Source organism: Nycticebus coucang, chromosome 10, assembly GCF_027406575.1.
Source record: "Nycticebus coucang isolate mNycCou1 chromosome 10, mNycCou1.pri, whole genome shotgun sequence".
In the NCBI taxonomy this organism is placed as follows: Eukaryota; Metazoa; Chordata; class Mammalia; order Primates; family Lorisidae; genus Nycticebus; species Nycticebus coucang.
In genome coordinates, this window is record NC_069789.1 from 90193711 (window position 1) to 90210043 (window position 16333).

Here is a 16333-nt window from a genome sequence, read left to right on the forward strand (position 1 = left end):
TGCCTATAATGCTAACAACTCTGGGAGGCTGAGGCAGGAAGACTGCTTGACGTCAGGATTTGAAGACTAGCCTAAGCAAGAGGAAGACCCAGCCTCTACTGTTAAAAATTTAAATATGTCTGGGTGGCGCCTGTGGCTCAAGGAGTAGGGCGCCGGTCCCACATGCCGGAGGTGGTGGGTTCAAACCCAGCCCTGGCCAAAAACCACAAAAAAAAAAAAAAAAAAAAATTTAAATACGTGGTCGGGCTGTGCCTGTGGCTCAGTGAGTAGGGCACTGGCCCCATATACTGAGGGTGGCGGGTTGAACCCAGCCCTGGCCAACCTGCAACAACAACAAAAAAGCCGAACGTTGTGGCGGGCGCCTGTAGTCCCAGCTACTCAGGAGGCCGAGAGACTGAAACTATCTCTTAAAAAAAAAAATGGCAGAGGCTTGCATTCCCATTCTTACCCATCCCACCCCTCCTGCTCTTCCTTGTCCCTATAGCAAATCACAGCTTTTCATTAATTTTGTAGAAGACCTTAGACCAGCAGTTCTCAAACTATGGGTCACGACCCCTTTGTAACAATGAAAATACATCCTGCGTATCAGATATTTACATTACGATTCATAACAGTAGCAAAATTACAGTCACGAAGTAGCAACGCAATAAATTTTATGGTTGGGGGTCACCACAACATGAGAGCTGTATTAAAGGGTCAAGGCATTAGGAAGGTTGAGAACCACTGCCTTACACTGAAAAGCTTGGATTAAGGCAGGCTTTATCAGTACTTAAATACTTAAGGAATCACAGTATCCAAGTGTAAAGAAGGCATACATGTCATGAGTGTCTGAATGGCTTTTCTACAGCTGGATCTGAAAGCCATGTGGGATTTTAGGAAAAGTAATTATAACCCCTCAGTAGTTCACTTTACAAATTGAGTAAGTGCTAGAACAAACGCTCCGGTTTTCTCCAGCAGATGATGATGTCTATGAATGTGCTAACAAAAACATAAAGAATACAAATGTAAATACTGAGATCTATTTTTTGGTCCTTTTCGATTTCTGTCCAGAAGAATGGTGAAATTCTTTTCTACATTCAACATCATCAAGAAGACCTCTCTTCCCTACTCGGGAGGCTGAGGCAAGAGAATCGCTGAAGCCCAGGAGTTGGAGGTTGCTGTGAGCTGTGTGATGCCACGGCACGCTACCAAGGGCGATAAAGTGAAACTCTGCCTCTACAAAAAAAAAAAAAAAAAAAAAAAAAATTATAAAAAAAAAAGAAGACCTCTCTTCCTTCTTGGCAGACTGTTTTCATTAAGAGTTTGGCTACCCTGAGGACAGAAATCGTGACTATTGCCCTCTATGACAATACTTAGTTGGAATAATCTTCACAGTTCTGGAAAGTCAGAAAACAAGCTGTTGGGTGATATCTTTGGTAGAGCACAATGTACTGTTGATCACTATTTTTAGTACATGACAGACATTCCTGTTTTAGATTTTAGGAATGGATTAGAAGCTCTAAGATTCATTATTTAGAGAATACTTTATTAGTTTCTGTAATCAAACCCATGTAGATAAGACCTTACATATTTAATACAGTGCGTTACCCCTGTACAAATGGAAAAAAATTAATTTTAACATTTCTAGACCAATATGGCTGTTAATTTCTGTACAATGCCAACTCAACACAGTAAACTGGGATACTTTTTCCAAAGTTGACAGCACAGCTAAAGTTTCCAAAAATTCAAATTATATATATATGTATATATATATATATATTTATATAAAAAGACCAATAATAGCAGTATGTTATGCATCAATAGCAGCAACAGCTTTTCCAGGTTCTGCAGTCATCTGAACAAAATTATAGAGACATCAGCACACTCCATTAAAAAAAGGGGGGGAGGGGAGGTAAAAAACAAAACCCTAGAAAACAGCAAAGTTCTGTTACTGTTGTGGTACCTGGCACCATTTTTTTTTATTAGCTTCTGATCATCATCTGGAAAGAAAACATTCTAGAATAACATCATTAAAAACAGCTCTGATAAAGCACGATCACTACTACGTATCATAAAGCAGGTACAAGATATTTTACATTCACAGAGGTATGATACAGTACTGTCCTACATCTATAATACTAGAGGATACAATTAAAAAGGCATTATTTGAGACTTGATTCTACTTTTCCAGCAGAGGGCCCAAAGGGTGGTATGACACAACTCTGTAAAGAAATGCACCTTTTTAGATAGGATTTCCTTTCATTCGCAGCACAGTTCTAGGTATTCACTGCTGTTCATAAACATCAGCTAAAACCGTTAAAAAAAAAAAAAGAACAAAACAAATGGGAGGGGGACAGAGGGAAAGAACCACTAGATTCATACAAAGATGACTGAGTGGAGGCAAGCAAGACTCAACCTTACTAGTATTTTACCAGACCTGTCATGTTTGAATGGTGAGAGCTCCATGGGAAAAAGGGAGACGCCAAGTAGCGCTTCAAAGCTTTGGACCACAACCAAAACAACACAGCATCATTCCAAACAGAAGCAGTAGCCAAACATTGCTCACTTGGGTATGGTTCAAGGATGCTGGCATCAATACTTAATCTTCTGCTCATTCATCCAGGAAGAAGGGGAGATCAGTTACTACTGTACTTTGATTGTGTTCAACTCAATCACCATGTTACAAAAATAGCAAGCTGCCATAATAAAAAATAAGGCTCCTCTATCCAGCACCAGTTATCTTCAGTTCTTCACCTCTAAGCCTACATAACCACATCCAAAGGACATTAGGGAGCAATGAAACCACATCTGATGTCTTAGCTGGGACCACCACATTGTTCAGGCTGAACTATTCTTCTGGTGGTGTTATTTTCCTGGTATATTTGGTGTTTCATCTAACCATAAGGATTTTTAGGTCCAAATTATATGCACTCAAAAAATGAGCACACATACTGGCATATAGATTCTGACTGAAGATGCGTGGCCATCAACTGAGCGCATGTCATATGCAAGCTCGCAAAGCCTCACTTTTACTGGCACAGCAACTGTGTGTCAATGTAAATTGCTCCTATGTCCCTTGCACATTTCCAAGCTCTGAACAGGATAATGTCACAGACCATTTTCCCCCTTTGGCTGCTGGCATTATCTGACTTCATTCTCCCCGTCCCCCTCCCCAAATCCCCTGCAGTAAACCACAGCCTTTAGGATTTTGTTTCTTCAGTTTTGATCGCCTGAGGTTTGATTGGTCCAGTTCTAACAGGTTTGGTGGCGATGGAGGGAGCAGGGGGTGGCTTTTCTTCTACTTTCTCCTGACAGACCCCAGGAGGGTCTGCCAGTGTTTCAGGTGGTTTACTTGAATCACTGTCCACTTTCTGGGCTTTTCCTCCTATCTGTTTGCTCTGTTGTTGTTCAGAGAAGAACCGTTGTGTGGACTGAAGAACCTCTGCTCTCTGCTTTGCCTTAAAAAATGAGAAACAACAACTGAAGATGCCGCAGCGTTACCAAAGCCTGTCACATCAACCTCAGTTCAAATCCTTTTACCAATCACAAATCAGTTTCCCCACATTGGTTTGGCCCAAGCCAAGTACCTCACTTATCTTTCAGCTTTTAATGTACAGCCTTCTTCCTATTTTTGAAAACATTCTGTGTGATTTTTTAAAAAAGCATTTGAAACAAAGGACCACCTCCCACCACCTTTCCAAAGTCTGCCCTCTTAAAAAACAATAAAATATAAATTGCTGCTGGTTTGTTATCTTTTCTGAAACAAATCTTACTGATATCAAATTTCATTTAGGGAGCCTGGTTGCAAATTTGAAAACATACATGTAACACTTAAAACTTCTATTTATCAATATGTGGTCTACAATAAAATGAAAAGGAAGCACTTATATTGTGGCATTACCAACACCTAGGACCAAATGTCTTGTGGCTGAGTCCTCTTCCCACAGCTCTCTTCTGCAGGGGAAGAGCATCAGAAATTAGTAACTACAACTTCACTTGATCACTAAGTTCTGATAGCTCCTACCACATTCTGAGCTGGTAAAATAATTTCTTAGTTTTACTGACTACGTGTCCCACAGAACATACTTACGTCAATCTGTTAACTTTACCATTGCAACATACATAATTAAAATTTAAGTTTCTATACCTCTTGCACATAATAAAGTCCTTCATGTTCTACAGGTAATCTGTACTATCCAAAGATCTGAAGCAATTTTCTAGAAATTTGTAACCCTCTCCCACCCCATTAAGATCTTTAAATTCTAATGTCATTTTCCCAACATGAGAATGTGTGATAATCAAGTGTCAAGGAGTAGAACTGGAAACCAAGGCCAAATAATTTCCATAAATTTTTACTCATGAATATATATACATATAATTTTAGAGACAGAGTTTCACTTTATTGCCCTTGGTGAGTGCCATGGTGTCACAGTTCATAGCAACCTCCAACTCCTGGGCTTAGGTGATTCTTTTGTCTCAGCCTCCCGAGTAGCTGGAACTACAGGCGCCCGCCACAACGCCCGGCTATTTTTCTGTTGCAGTTTGGCCGGGCCAGGTTCGAACCCACCATCCTTGGTATATGGGACCGGTGCCCCACCCACTGAGCCACAGGCACTGCCTAACTCATTAATATTTTTAATAGAAAGAATAGATGAAATCCTAGGCACACAGCCTTGATAAAAGTAGATAATACTTAGCAAAAATTTTATTATAGAGTAAGCTTTTGATTTGATTACTCATGATTAGAAACACAAATGATGTCAACCCAGAAAGAAACTTTAGTCAAGTGAATTCTCTACTAGGATTATCGTAAACATGTTTCCAATTCAGAGTAAACCATTACTATGTACATTTCCCCGTTTGAAAGCATTAGGCTTTTCTTTTTTCTAGTCTAATCTGAGGATGCATGTAGTGGCAGATAGGCAAAATTACTATGATTTCCCTAAAAAGGGAAGCCTAAAGTAAAGACAGAAATAAGCTGATTCAACTGGCTGCATAGGCAGACAGGTAGGATCTATGTTACAAAACTGTCCCCACACAGACTCCTAAAGGCACCCTTCTGCATTAACAAGCCTCACATCTGTCAGTGCCTTTCATCATGAAGGATCCCAAAGTGCTTTTGTGAGTTCTTCATCTACAAATGTACAATCCATTATGAAATATAGCCATTTCATGTGGCAGGAAAAAAAGGGAATGAAAACAGTCTGAGAAGAAAACTGTAGTTCGATGACTCATGAGAGAAGAAAAATGAAGAAAGATAGTTATGTCTCACCCATTCCAGAGTTTTCATATAAATATGATTTATATTTTAAGTGGGGGGGGGAAGGAAGGGGGTAATGGGGAGAAGAAAATCAAAGGAAAAAAATGAAAGAAAATGGGGAAGCCTATAATAATCTATATTCCCTTTCTGCTATTCCAAAAAATGTGCTGTCTAAACTCAGATCTCCCTCAAATATTTATTTTATTGTAATCATTTGGCCGCAGAGTTTAAAATGCTTAATTTGTTTTCTGACTACAGTTGTAAAAATAGGACAAAAAAAAAAAAAGGAAAAGAAAAGAAAAAAGATGAGGGGTAGGAAAAGGGAAGGGAAAAAGTGGGGAAAAATGGGAAATGAATAAAAGTGGTTAGCTTGGTTCAGTCTGGTAAGACAACGAATGCCTGGATATGTGGTTATGGGTCCAGAGGCATTTTAAGACATGGTTCATAGACAGATTCTTAATCTGTTGGCTGTTAACACTGTACTAACCTTCATGTCTTGTTCAGCTTTCAACGCAGCCTGGGCCTGATTACCTCTGACTCCAGATAGTGATCCACAAGGACCCCTGGCTACATGTGGCAAACGAGCATGGCTCATGAGGCCTGTGGTCAGCGGAGGAGGCATCTGACTGGCCAGTGCCATTGGTGGCCTCTGAACAGGCGCTGGGAAGGTGTTAGTATGTGGGGCTCTTACCAATGGAGGGACCAGGTTAGGCTGAGAGAGAATCTGAGTGAAAAAAACAAAACATACAACATTGAACTGTTAAAAAAAAGCCCTGCCAACTAGACCAGGTTGGCTTATCCCAGAGTAAATCTGTGCCCTTCTTGCTAGTGAAAGAAAGTGTATGCATTGTGCCATTACGTCAATAGGGACAAAGAATAGACAGACCATGCTTGGAGAGTTTAACAGAAAAAATAAGGCAAAGCATGCTATGGCACTTCCATTGGTTCTAGCACACAGCTGAATTCTGAAGGGAGGACAGAAAGACTATTAGTTAGGGTATCTTTCAAAAAAGTACAACTGCAGAAAAGGCACACACCAATAACAAACACAATCTGAAGATAAATAAAATACTATTTCAATAAATTTGTGTTTTCTCAGGAACCAATTCTAGACTGTGAGAGTTTTTAATCTATTTCAGTTTGTTTTTTAATATGACTAGCAAAGGGAAGGGCAGCCAACAGTTTTACACATATATTAAAACATCCTTGTGAAAATTTTATCTCACTGCACATAGATATCCTTTGAAAAACAAAACAAACAAACAAAAAAAATCCACTTTAAACCTAGAAAACGTTAAGCACTGGGACCCTTCGCTGAAAAGTTAACTTCTTCAAAAAAGAGAAAAGGAAAAGGACTCAAACTATGAGAGCTGTGTGGGGAATCTTGGCTATAGCTTTTGTCTGCTTTGGAACTAAACAAGTACTACCTGGGGCTAGCTCTAAATTGTAAAAACAATTTGAATATCATATTTTACTGTTAAAATCAGAAACTGTTTGCATTAAAAACTATATTTCTTATCTGGTTAACATATGGCAAGATTATAACATTTGCAAGTAAATAATACTTATTTCTCACTTCTATCTGCCCACCTGGGGTGCAAATTGTGTAGGAAAAGGCTGTGTCATTCTCACAGTGGCAGGGGCCGACTGGAACTGCTTCTGATAGACAATGCTGTTCATTTTGCTGGACTGGCTGTTTGGACTCGTGGAAGTAGCCCTTGGAAAGAAGCCATCACTGATCAGTATAGTAGTAGCAGCATGTAAATCATGCTGGTAGGTTTTTATAGACATTGTTTTTGGTATTTTCATCATACTTGGTAGTTCATGAAAACACACTCTGCTAAGTTATCAAACACTGTGGTAGGAGAAAGACACTGGAGGGGCAGAGGTGAAAAATGATATTAGCTAGATTTGCCCTATTTTGAAAGGATTTACTTAAAATGGTGTATAATAAATACATTCTTTTTTTTCTGTTTGAGATACAGTGTCAAGCTGTCACCCTGGGTAGAATGCTGTGGCTTCAAAGCTCACAGTAACCTCAACTCTTAGGCTCAAGCAATTCTCTTCCCTTAGCCTCCCAAGTAGCTGGTACTACAGGTGCCCACCGCAATGCCCAGCTATTTTTTTGTTGCAGTTGTCATTGTTTTTAGCTAGCCCAGGCCAGGTTTGAACCCATCAGCCTCGGTGCCGAAACCACTGTGCTATGGGTGCTGAGCCATAAATACATTTTTTCTTTCTCTCTCTCTTTTTTTTTGTAGAGACAGAGTCTCACTTTATGGCCCTCAGTAGAGTGCCGTGGCCTCACACAGCTCACAGCAACCTCCAACTCCTGGGCTTAAGCGATTCTCTTGCCTCAGCCTCCCGAGTAGCTGGAACTACAGGCGCCCGCCACAACGCCCGGCTATTTTTTGGTTGCAGTTTGGCCGGGGCTGGGTTTGAACCCGCCACCCTCGGTATATGGGGCCGGCGCCCTACCGACTGAGCCACAGGCGCTGCCCTCTCTCTCTTTTTTTGTGAGACAGAGTCTCACTTTGTTGCCCTCAGTAGAGTGTTGTGGCATCATGGCACACAGCAACCTCAAACTCTTGGGGTCAAACAATTCTCTTGCCTTGGCCTCTCGAGCAGCTGGGACTACAGGCACTTGCCACAATGCCCAGCTAGTTTTTCTATTTTTAGTAGAGACAGAGTCTTGCTCTTGCTCAGGCTGGTCTCGAACTCGTGAGCTCAAGCCATTCACCCATCTCCGCCTTCCAGAATGTTAGAATTATAGGCATGAGCTGCCTTGCCTGGCAAATAAATACATTCTCAATAATTTAAAAACTAAAAATTTTTAGATAAAAGTATGGAAATGAATGAACTCTTTTTCTGCTTAACACAGGACTGATGATATTAAGAGTTTAACAAACAAATAGTGATTCATTATTTCAAAATTTCATAAGCAAACTTCAGTGCCCATTTTACCGGAAGGGACTAGATGTTGGTGTGGTGCTTCTACCGCCGATTGGAGGTGTGCCTGGTTTTATATCAATGCCACTTCCAAAGGCTTTTAGTTCCATTTCAGACATCTGAGAAAAAGCATAAAATAAATTTAAAGCTTCTTCAATTCCACAAGCTAAGTGCTGTGTTTAAGGTCCTATACATGAAGGCTAAACCTAGGAACAGGCAAAGAACCTTAGAACAAATACCCCAATTATGCTTCAAATATTATGGAATTATTGGTCCATACAGACTTAAAGTATATAGGGCTTTGTGAATCTAATTCTTAAAAAAAAAAAAAAAAAGGTAAATTCTTTTACCTTAAAGTATATAGGGCTTTGTGAATCTAATTCTTAAAAAAAAAAAAAAAAAAAAAAAGGGCGGCGCCTGTGGCTCAGCGGGTAGGGCGCCGGTCCCATATGCCGGAGGTGGCGGGTTCAAACCCAGCCCCGGCCAAATTTAAAAAAAAAAAAAAAAAAGGTAAATTCTTCTTAAAGGTAAAAAGAATTTACCTTTTTTTTTTTTTGTAGAGACAGAGTTTCACTTTATCGCCCTCGGTAGAGTGCCATGGCGTCACACAGCTCACAGCAACCTCCAACTCCTGGACCTAGGCGATTCTCCTGCCTCAGCCTCCCGAGTAGCTGGGACTACAGGCGCCCGCCACAACGCCCGGCTATTTTTTTGTTGCAGTTTGGCTGGGGCCGGGTTTGAACCCGCCACCCTCGGTATATGGGGCCGGCACCCTGCTCACTGAGCCACAGGGGCCACCTGGTAAATTCTTTCTTATTGGGTAAAAACCAGATGGGACCAAACATATTAATAGTAATTAGAAAAAATACAAGTATATTGAAGTTCGAGACTTTTTGGAGGGTGGTATCAACTAAAGCATTTTATTTTTTACAGAAGATACAGATGCGTTTTTTTTTTTTTTTTTTAAAGATAGAATTTTACTATGTTGCCCTTGGTAGAGTGCTATGGCATCACAGCTCACAGCAACCTCTAACTCTTGGGCTCAAATGATTCTCTTACTTCAGCCTCACAAGTAGCTGGGACCAGAGGTGCCTGCCACAGTGCCTGGCTATTTTTTTGTCACAGGTATCATTGTTGTGTAACAGGCCCAGGTCGAGTTCGAACTTGCCCACCTCGGTATATATGGCTAGCACCCTTACCCACTGAGCTACGGGTGCCGCCCAGATGCATGTATCTGAATACATGAACTTAAGTTCTCAAATAAGCTGTGCAACTCAGCTGTCTTTTTACTTACTTTTCCTGCGGTTGCAATCATGCTATGCTGTGTTCCAGCAGGAATTAATCCTCTGAAAGGCTGGCTTACTTGTGCAGGACGAGTCAGGCTCTGAGCCTGTGCTTGTGGGCTGGTATGCTGTAATGGGGGTTGAAGAGTCTGAGGCAAAGCAATTAGAGGTTGCCCTGTAGATCCAAAATTAGGCAAGGAAAGCTGGGATGCTGGTAAAGGTACAGTAACCTAGAAAACAAGTAAATAGAAGCTGCAGCAATTTGCTTGCACCCGTTGTATAGACCAGGGGTCCTCAAACTGCGGCCTGTGGGCCACATGAAGTGGTGTGAATTGTATTTGTTCCCATTTTGTTTTTTACTTCAAAGTAAGATATGTGCAGTGTGCATAGGAATTTGTTCATAGTTTTTTTTTTTAAACTATAATCCGGCCCTCTAATGGTCTGAGGGACAGTGAATTGGTCCCCTGTTTAAAATGTTTGAGGACGCCTGGTATAGACAGTCCTAGAACTATATACAACTTTTCAAAAACTTTTGAGTAAAATTGTAAACAGATATATTAATCTACCAATGTAATCTGGATGAGAATCCTTTGCTTAGTGACTGTAAGTTGAGTATCACTAATCTGAAAATACAAAATCCTTAACTTTTTGAGTGCCAAAATGCCATCACAAGTGGAAAATTCCACAGTCCAAATTCAAACTGTAGTTTCATGCACTAAATTATTAAGAACATTATATAAAATTATCTTCAGATTATGTATATAAAGCATATATTAAACATAAATTTTGTGTTTAGATGTGTGCCCTACCTCCAAGATATCTCATTATGCATATGAAAATATAAAGAAAATAAGTGCTGAAATACAAACACTTCTAGTCCCAAACATTTCAGATGAGGGATTCTCAGCCTCTATTTCCATTCTTTCGTTAAAGATGCAACCACAAAATAGTTTAGTTAATGTTACTTGTAGTGAAGAAAGTATACAATCAAGATGATTATGACTATCTTTGAACTTATCCAAAAGACATGTCAAATAGTTACAAAATACATGGGGACACAATTTAGGAAAATAATCACAAGTTTACAAACATTTTTATAGTGGCGTTAGGTCTAGTCAGAACAGGTTATAAGAAGGAAAAAGAACATTTCGTTTTTCATATAAACCCTGTATTTAATCTGAATGTCAATAATATATTTATGAATTATTCCCTAAAGTAGCCTAAAACAGTATGAGAAAATGACTTGCCCCCCCGCCCTCCACCACTTTTAAAGAGTAAGCTGATTAATGATATTACTATCTTAACATTTAAAAAATCCTAACATTTTTCACTGAAAATTATTATTGCATTCATACCCTTAAGAAAGGTGTCTATCATATATCTGATCATACTCTCCTACACCAGCCTATGTGTAAACCACATGTCATACTATGTGTAACTGTCTATTCTGAACAATGGTTTTCAAACTTTTATACTGGTTGAATCCCTTGTTTAAAAAGAATAAACTATTACATGGAAACCCCATTAAAAAAAAAATACCAGGATAGGTTTAAAAAACAACAACAACAAACAACTGATTAAAGTAGAGGTGGTGCTGAGGAGAGGAGTATTCTGAGACTGAAGCTCCCTCCACTTTCAGCTGACTCAATGGAATTGCCCAGTGGACAGTTTGAAAACCACTCCTCCATCTTCCCAACTTGATTCTGTTTAAATTTCAAATAATAACAAAACCAATAAAAATAATAAGGAAAGAAAATTGAGGAAATTTACCATGCCATAGTTTACCTGCTGGAGAGCACTTGGTGACTGGGCAGTGTTATAAAAATTTGTCTGACCAGGCTGTTGTACTTGTCCAGAATAAAGATTTGAAGCCTGGGTAAGATTTGCTCTAGCCTAGAAAAAATTTTGTAAAAAAACAGCAATAAGATTGAAAGTATTTCTCAGATATAAAGGTTACAATTTCAAAACAATCTAATAATTTTATTATTAGATAAAAAACAAAGACTTTTTTTTTTTTTTAAGGGACTCACTTTGTCACCCTCAGTAGAGTGCTGTGGCATCACAGCTCACAGAAACCTCCAGCTCTTGGGCTTAGGTGATTCTCTTGCCTCAGCATCCCGAGTAGCTGGGACTATAGGCGCCCACCACAATGCCCAGCTATTTTTTTTTGTTGTTGTTGCAGTTTGGCTGGCGCCAGGTTTGAACCAGCCACCCTCGGTATATGGGGCTGGCACCCTACTCACTGAGCCACAGGTGCCGCCCCTTTGTTTTTCATTGTGTCTTTTTTTTGTAGAGACAGAGTCTCACTTTATAGCCCTCGGTAGAGTGCCATGGCCTCACACAGCTCACAGCAACCTCCAACTCCTGGGCTTAAGCGATTCTCTTGCCTCAGCCTCCCGAGTAGCTGGAACTACAGGCGCCCGCCACAACGCCCGGCTATTTTTTGGTTGCAGATCGGCCGGGGCCGGGTTTGAACCCGCCACCCTTGGCATATGGGGCTGGCGCCTTACCGACAGTGCCACCGGCGCCGCCCCTCATTGTGTCTTTTTAACATCTTTTCTTTTAAAAAATGTTTCCTTAAAACAATCTGCTGCATAGGAATACATTGCTCCAGACTCTGCCTTACCTGCAGAAGATGTGTATCAATCAGTTGTGAACCTCCCAGTCCTGATGCCTGCCCAAGCTGATGCTCATACAATATAGGAATAGGCTGAGTATTTGAAGTCTGTTGAAAGGCAAGACCAGATTGTGCCTTGGCAAGTTCTTGGTGTTGGACAGCTGGAAAGTTGTGGATGGCAGTACCAGAAAGGACTACAGATGGCTGGGACAGACTGCTTTGCATAAAGGCTGGCTGAGATCTACAGATATATTAAACAGAAAATGCTTGTGTTAGAAATAAATTTTACCTGGAATCTGGAAATATTAAGAACGAGTATCCCAAAAGACGAAGTACAGTAATGTGCTACCCATGTTCTGGTCAACAATGAATAGCACATATATTGGTGGTCCTACAAGATTACAATAGAGCTGAAAAATTCCTATTGCCTAGTCAATAGCATGTCCTAGTTATCCTAACATTGTGCTGCAACACACTACTCAAGTGTCTGTGATGCAGACTGAAATAAACCTATTGCATTATGTGTACCTATTATGTGTATAAAAGTCAAACACACAAAGTTATCTACAGTATATAATATTTGATGATGACAACAGTGTTAGTGGTTTATATTTGTACTATACTATACTCTGTTATTTTATAGTGTGCTCTGTATTTTACTTACATATAAAAAATTTAACTGTAAAACTGCCTTAGGCAATCCTTCCAAATGTATTCCAGAAGGGGGCAGATTTCTTTGAGATTGGGTCTTGTTGCATTGCCTATGCATTGGGTCTTGTTGCATTGCTCATTCCTAAAAGTAAATGTACAGCTCTGTGACCTTCCTAAACTAAATGTCCTGAAAGTACGTTATTTTTCTTTTTGATGTTTTGAGACGATTACCATGAGTATGGATGAAGCTATGTCACGAAGTACTGCTTCCACCCACAATTGTCCACCATTAGTAACTTGGAGGCCAGAGAAACCGAGGGTTGAATCCAGGCTCTGCCAATTACAGTGTAACCTTAGGTAAAAACCCACACTCTCTAAGTCTTTTTTTTTTTTTTTTTGTGGTTTTTGGCTGGGGCTGGGTTTGAACCCGCCACCTCCGGCATATAGACCGGTGCCCTACTCCTTGAGCCGCAGGTGCCGCCCTCTAAGTCTTCATATGTAAGATGGGGATGACTTTAATTCACCTTATGTGGATAGTGCAAAGTCAAAGTCAAAGTGCAAAGTCAAAACTGACTTCATGTATGTGAAGGGCTGAATAGCTATCATATATAAGCTCAATAAAAATCAATTTCTCATTATTTCTCTAATTGCAAAGATAACTGACAGTGCCTCTGAGTGAATCTTTAAAATATTCTTTGCTGACAGCACCCATAGCTCAGTGGGTAGGGCACTGGCCACATGCACCAGGGCTGGTGGGTTCAAACCCAGACTGGGTCAGCTAAAATAAAACAAAAAAAAAATAGCCAGACGTTGTGGTGGGTGCCTGTAGTCCCAGCTACTTTGTGGGACACTGAGGCAAGAGAATTGCTTGAGCCCAGAGAGTTTGATGTTGCTGTGAGCTGTAATGCCATGGCACTCTACCGAGGACAACATTTGTCTCAATTAAAAAAAGTAAATAAGGGCGGCGCCTGTTGCTCAGTGAGTAGGGCGCCGGCCCCATGTGCCGAGGGTGGCGGGTTCAAACCCAGCCTCGGCCAAACTGCAACAACAACAACAAAAAAAATAGCCGGGCATTGTGGCCGGCGCCTGTAGTCCCAGCTGCTTGGGAGGCTGAGGCAAGAGCATTGCGTAAGCCCAAGAGTTAGAGGTTGCTGTGAGCCATGTGACGCCACGGCACTCTACCCGAGGGCGGTACAGTGAGACTCTGTCTCTACAAAAAAAAAAAAAAAAAAAGTAAGTAAGTAAAATATTTTTTGCCGGAGGCAGCGCCTGTGGCTCAGTGAGCAGGGCGCCAGCCCCATATACCGAGAGTGGCGGGTTCAAACCCAGCCCCGGCCAAACTACAACAAAAAAATAGCCGGGCGTTGTGGTGGGCGCCTGTAGTCCCAGCTACTCGGGAGGCTAAGGCAGAAGAATCGCCTAGGCCCAGGAGTTGGAGGTTGCTGTGAGCTGTGTGACGCCACAGCACTCTACCGAGGGCAATAAAGTGAAACTCTGTCTCTACAAAAAAAAAAAAAAAAAAAAAAAAAAAAATATATATATATATTTTTTGCTGGGTGGTGCCTGTGGCTCATGGGTAGGGCGCTGGCCCCATATACCGAAGGTGGCTGGTTCAAACCAGGCCCTGGCCAAACTGCAACAACAAAAAAACCAGACAGGTGTTGTGGCAGGCGCCTGTAGTCCCAGCTACTCGGGAGGCTGAGGTAAGAGAATCGCCTAAGCCCAGGAGTTGGAGGTTGCTGTGAGCTGTGATGCCACTGTACTTTACTGAGGGCGATAAAGTGAGACTCTATCTTGAAAAAAAAAAAAAATCTTCTCTACACAACATATGGATCACAACTGCCAACACTACTTCTCTGAACTCACATTCTACTCTTTTCTCTCTCTCCCTTTTTTATTTTTGAGACAGAGTCTCAAGTTGTTGCCCTGGGTAGAGTGCTGTGGCATTACAGCTCACAGCAACCTCAAACTCTTGGGCTTAAGTGATTCTCTTGCCTCAGCCTCCCAAGTAGCTTGGGACTACAGGTGCCCACCACAATGCCCGGCTTTTTTTTATTGAAGTTGTCATTGTTGTTTTAGCTGGCCCAAACCGCCAGCCTTGGCACCCTACCCACTGAGCTACAGATGCCACCCTCTACTCCTTTCTTTTGTATTGTATCTTACCCTGCCCTTTATTCCCCACACACTATGGTTATCTACCTGCCATGTCTCAGCTCTTGGAGAAGACTTGGATTTATAGCTGTTAGCAGTTGGATGCCATGTAAACTTTTAGGTCCTCCAGCAGCTATGTTTGGTGATTTCTAGTTATGGGGTTGCTGTTGTCCACTTCTTCAAGAACCCTTGAGGCCTAACTTTCTTTTTTAATTTTTAGAGACAAAGCGTCACTTGGCCAACTAGGTTGGAGTGCAGTGGCATGACCATAGCTCACTGCAACCTCAAACTCAAACTCCTGAGCCATCCTCTTGCCTCAGTCTCATGAGTAGCTGGACTACTTGTGCCACCACGGCCAGCTAAGTTTTAAATTTGTCTTGTTATGTTGGCCAGGCTGGTCTCAAACTCATGGTATCAAATGATCCTTCCTGCCTCAGCTTCCCAAACTGCTAGGATTATAGGTATGAGCCACCATACCTGGCCTGAGCCTTGACTTTCCTTAATAAAGTCTGATTAAAATTACCATAGGCTGAGGTTCATGACACATAATGAAAATGCTTAGAATTATTTAATACCGTTTATAACATGGTCATCCTAGCTTGTGGGAAGAAGGAACAGCAACGATTACAGCAAGGAGACTCAGCAATTATGGTGCTTTTAACATTATTAACTATATCCTTCAAAACATTTACCTATATGGTTGAAGGGAAGAACTGAATAATTCCTGAGCCTGGGAAACAGCAGGTCCAGCCCCCAAACTCAGCTGGGCTTGATGCTGCCCTTGCAGTGGAGCATAAATAGGGATTGGAATCTGTTGAACTGAAGTTGGCTGCAATGCAAAGAAAAATGCATGGATATAAACATACTATATTCATATAACGAAATCATAACATTTTGGAAAACAGAACTTTGATATGTAAATAAACTTTTCTTTCACCCCATTACTTATTTTATTTTACGTTGTTAATCGTTAAGCTTAGGATATTTGGGGCTGTTTAAAATCTTGCTAATATTGTATCAAGGTAATTATGAGCAGCTTATAACTTTAGAGAATCTATTATTTGCAGTCCAAAATAACTATGACAACTGTTAAAATGCAAAAAGAAAAAAAAAAAAACCCTTCCAGGATGGAAATGTCTTTCCTATTTACCTGAGAGAGACCTGGTTGGAAGCCTTGTTGCTGTGCCAAAGACGGTGGAGCCAATCGTGCATGTTGGGTATTGAACAGATGACTTGTGTCCATATAGAAAGCTGGAATTTGAGCTATAGACCATTGGGAAAAACAAGCAGGAGTAAGTGCACAAATGTCACAATATTATAACTAGTATGTAAAAACCACTTTTCTGAGATTTCAAATTAATAGGCCCTCTGAAAATTAATATAGTCATGGAAGGTGTAAAAGTGTAAAAAGATGCAGAACTTCTAGTAAATAGGTACTTGGGAAGG

The 16333-nt window shown here is 40.8% G+C and overlaps 1 protein-coding gene across 13 annotated transcripts in view; it reads right to left on the reverse strand.

Moving 5' to 3' along the window:
* Positions 1-1504: 1504 nt before the first annotated feature.
* PRRC2C (proline rich coiled-coil 2C) overlaps positions 1505-16333 on the reverse strand; it is a 122574-nt gene continuing 107745 nt past the window's right edge. For 5 of the 13 annotated variants that reach the window (XM_053607561.1, XM_053607564.1, XM_053607566.1 and 2 more), the window contains 9 exons: positions 16038-16150; positions 15580-15716; positions 12095-12326; positions 11239-11361; positions 9480-9698; positions 8201-8304; positions 6830-6956; positions 5727-5963; positions 1505-3437 (listed from right to left, as the gene is read on the reverse strand). In XM_053607561.1, the coding sequence (XP_053463536.1) occupies positions 3180-3437; positions 5727-5963; positions 6830-6956; positions 8201-8304; positions 9480-9698; positions 11239-11361; positions 12095-12326; positions 15580-15716; positions 16038-16150 (1550 nt within the window). In that variant the 3' untranslated portion in view covers positions 1505-3179. Of the gene's footprint in view, positions 3438-3880; positions 3934-5726; positions 5964-6829; positions 6957-8200; positions 8305-9479; positions 9699-11238; positions 11362-12094; positions 12327-15579; positions 15717-16037; positions 16151-16333 lie in introns of all 13 variants that reach the window. The other 8 variants (XM_053607565.1, XM_053607563.1, XM_053607570.1 and 5 more) reach the window with 6 other exon arrangements.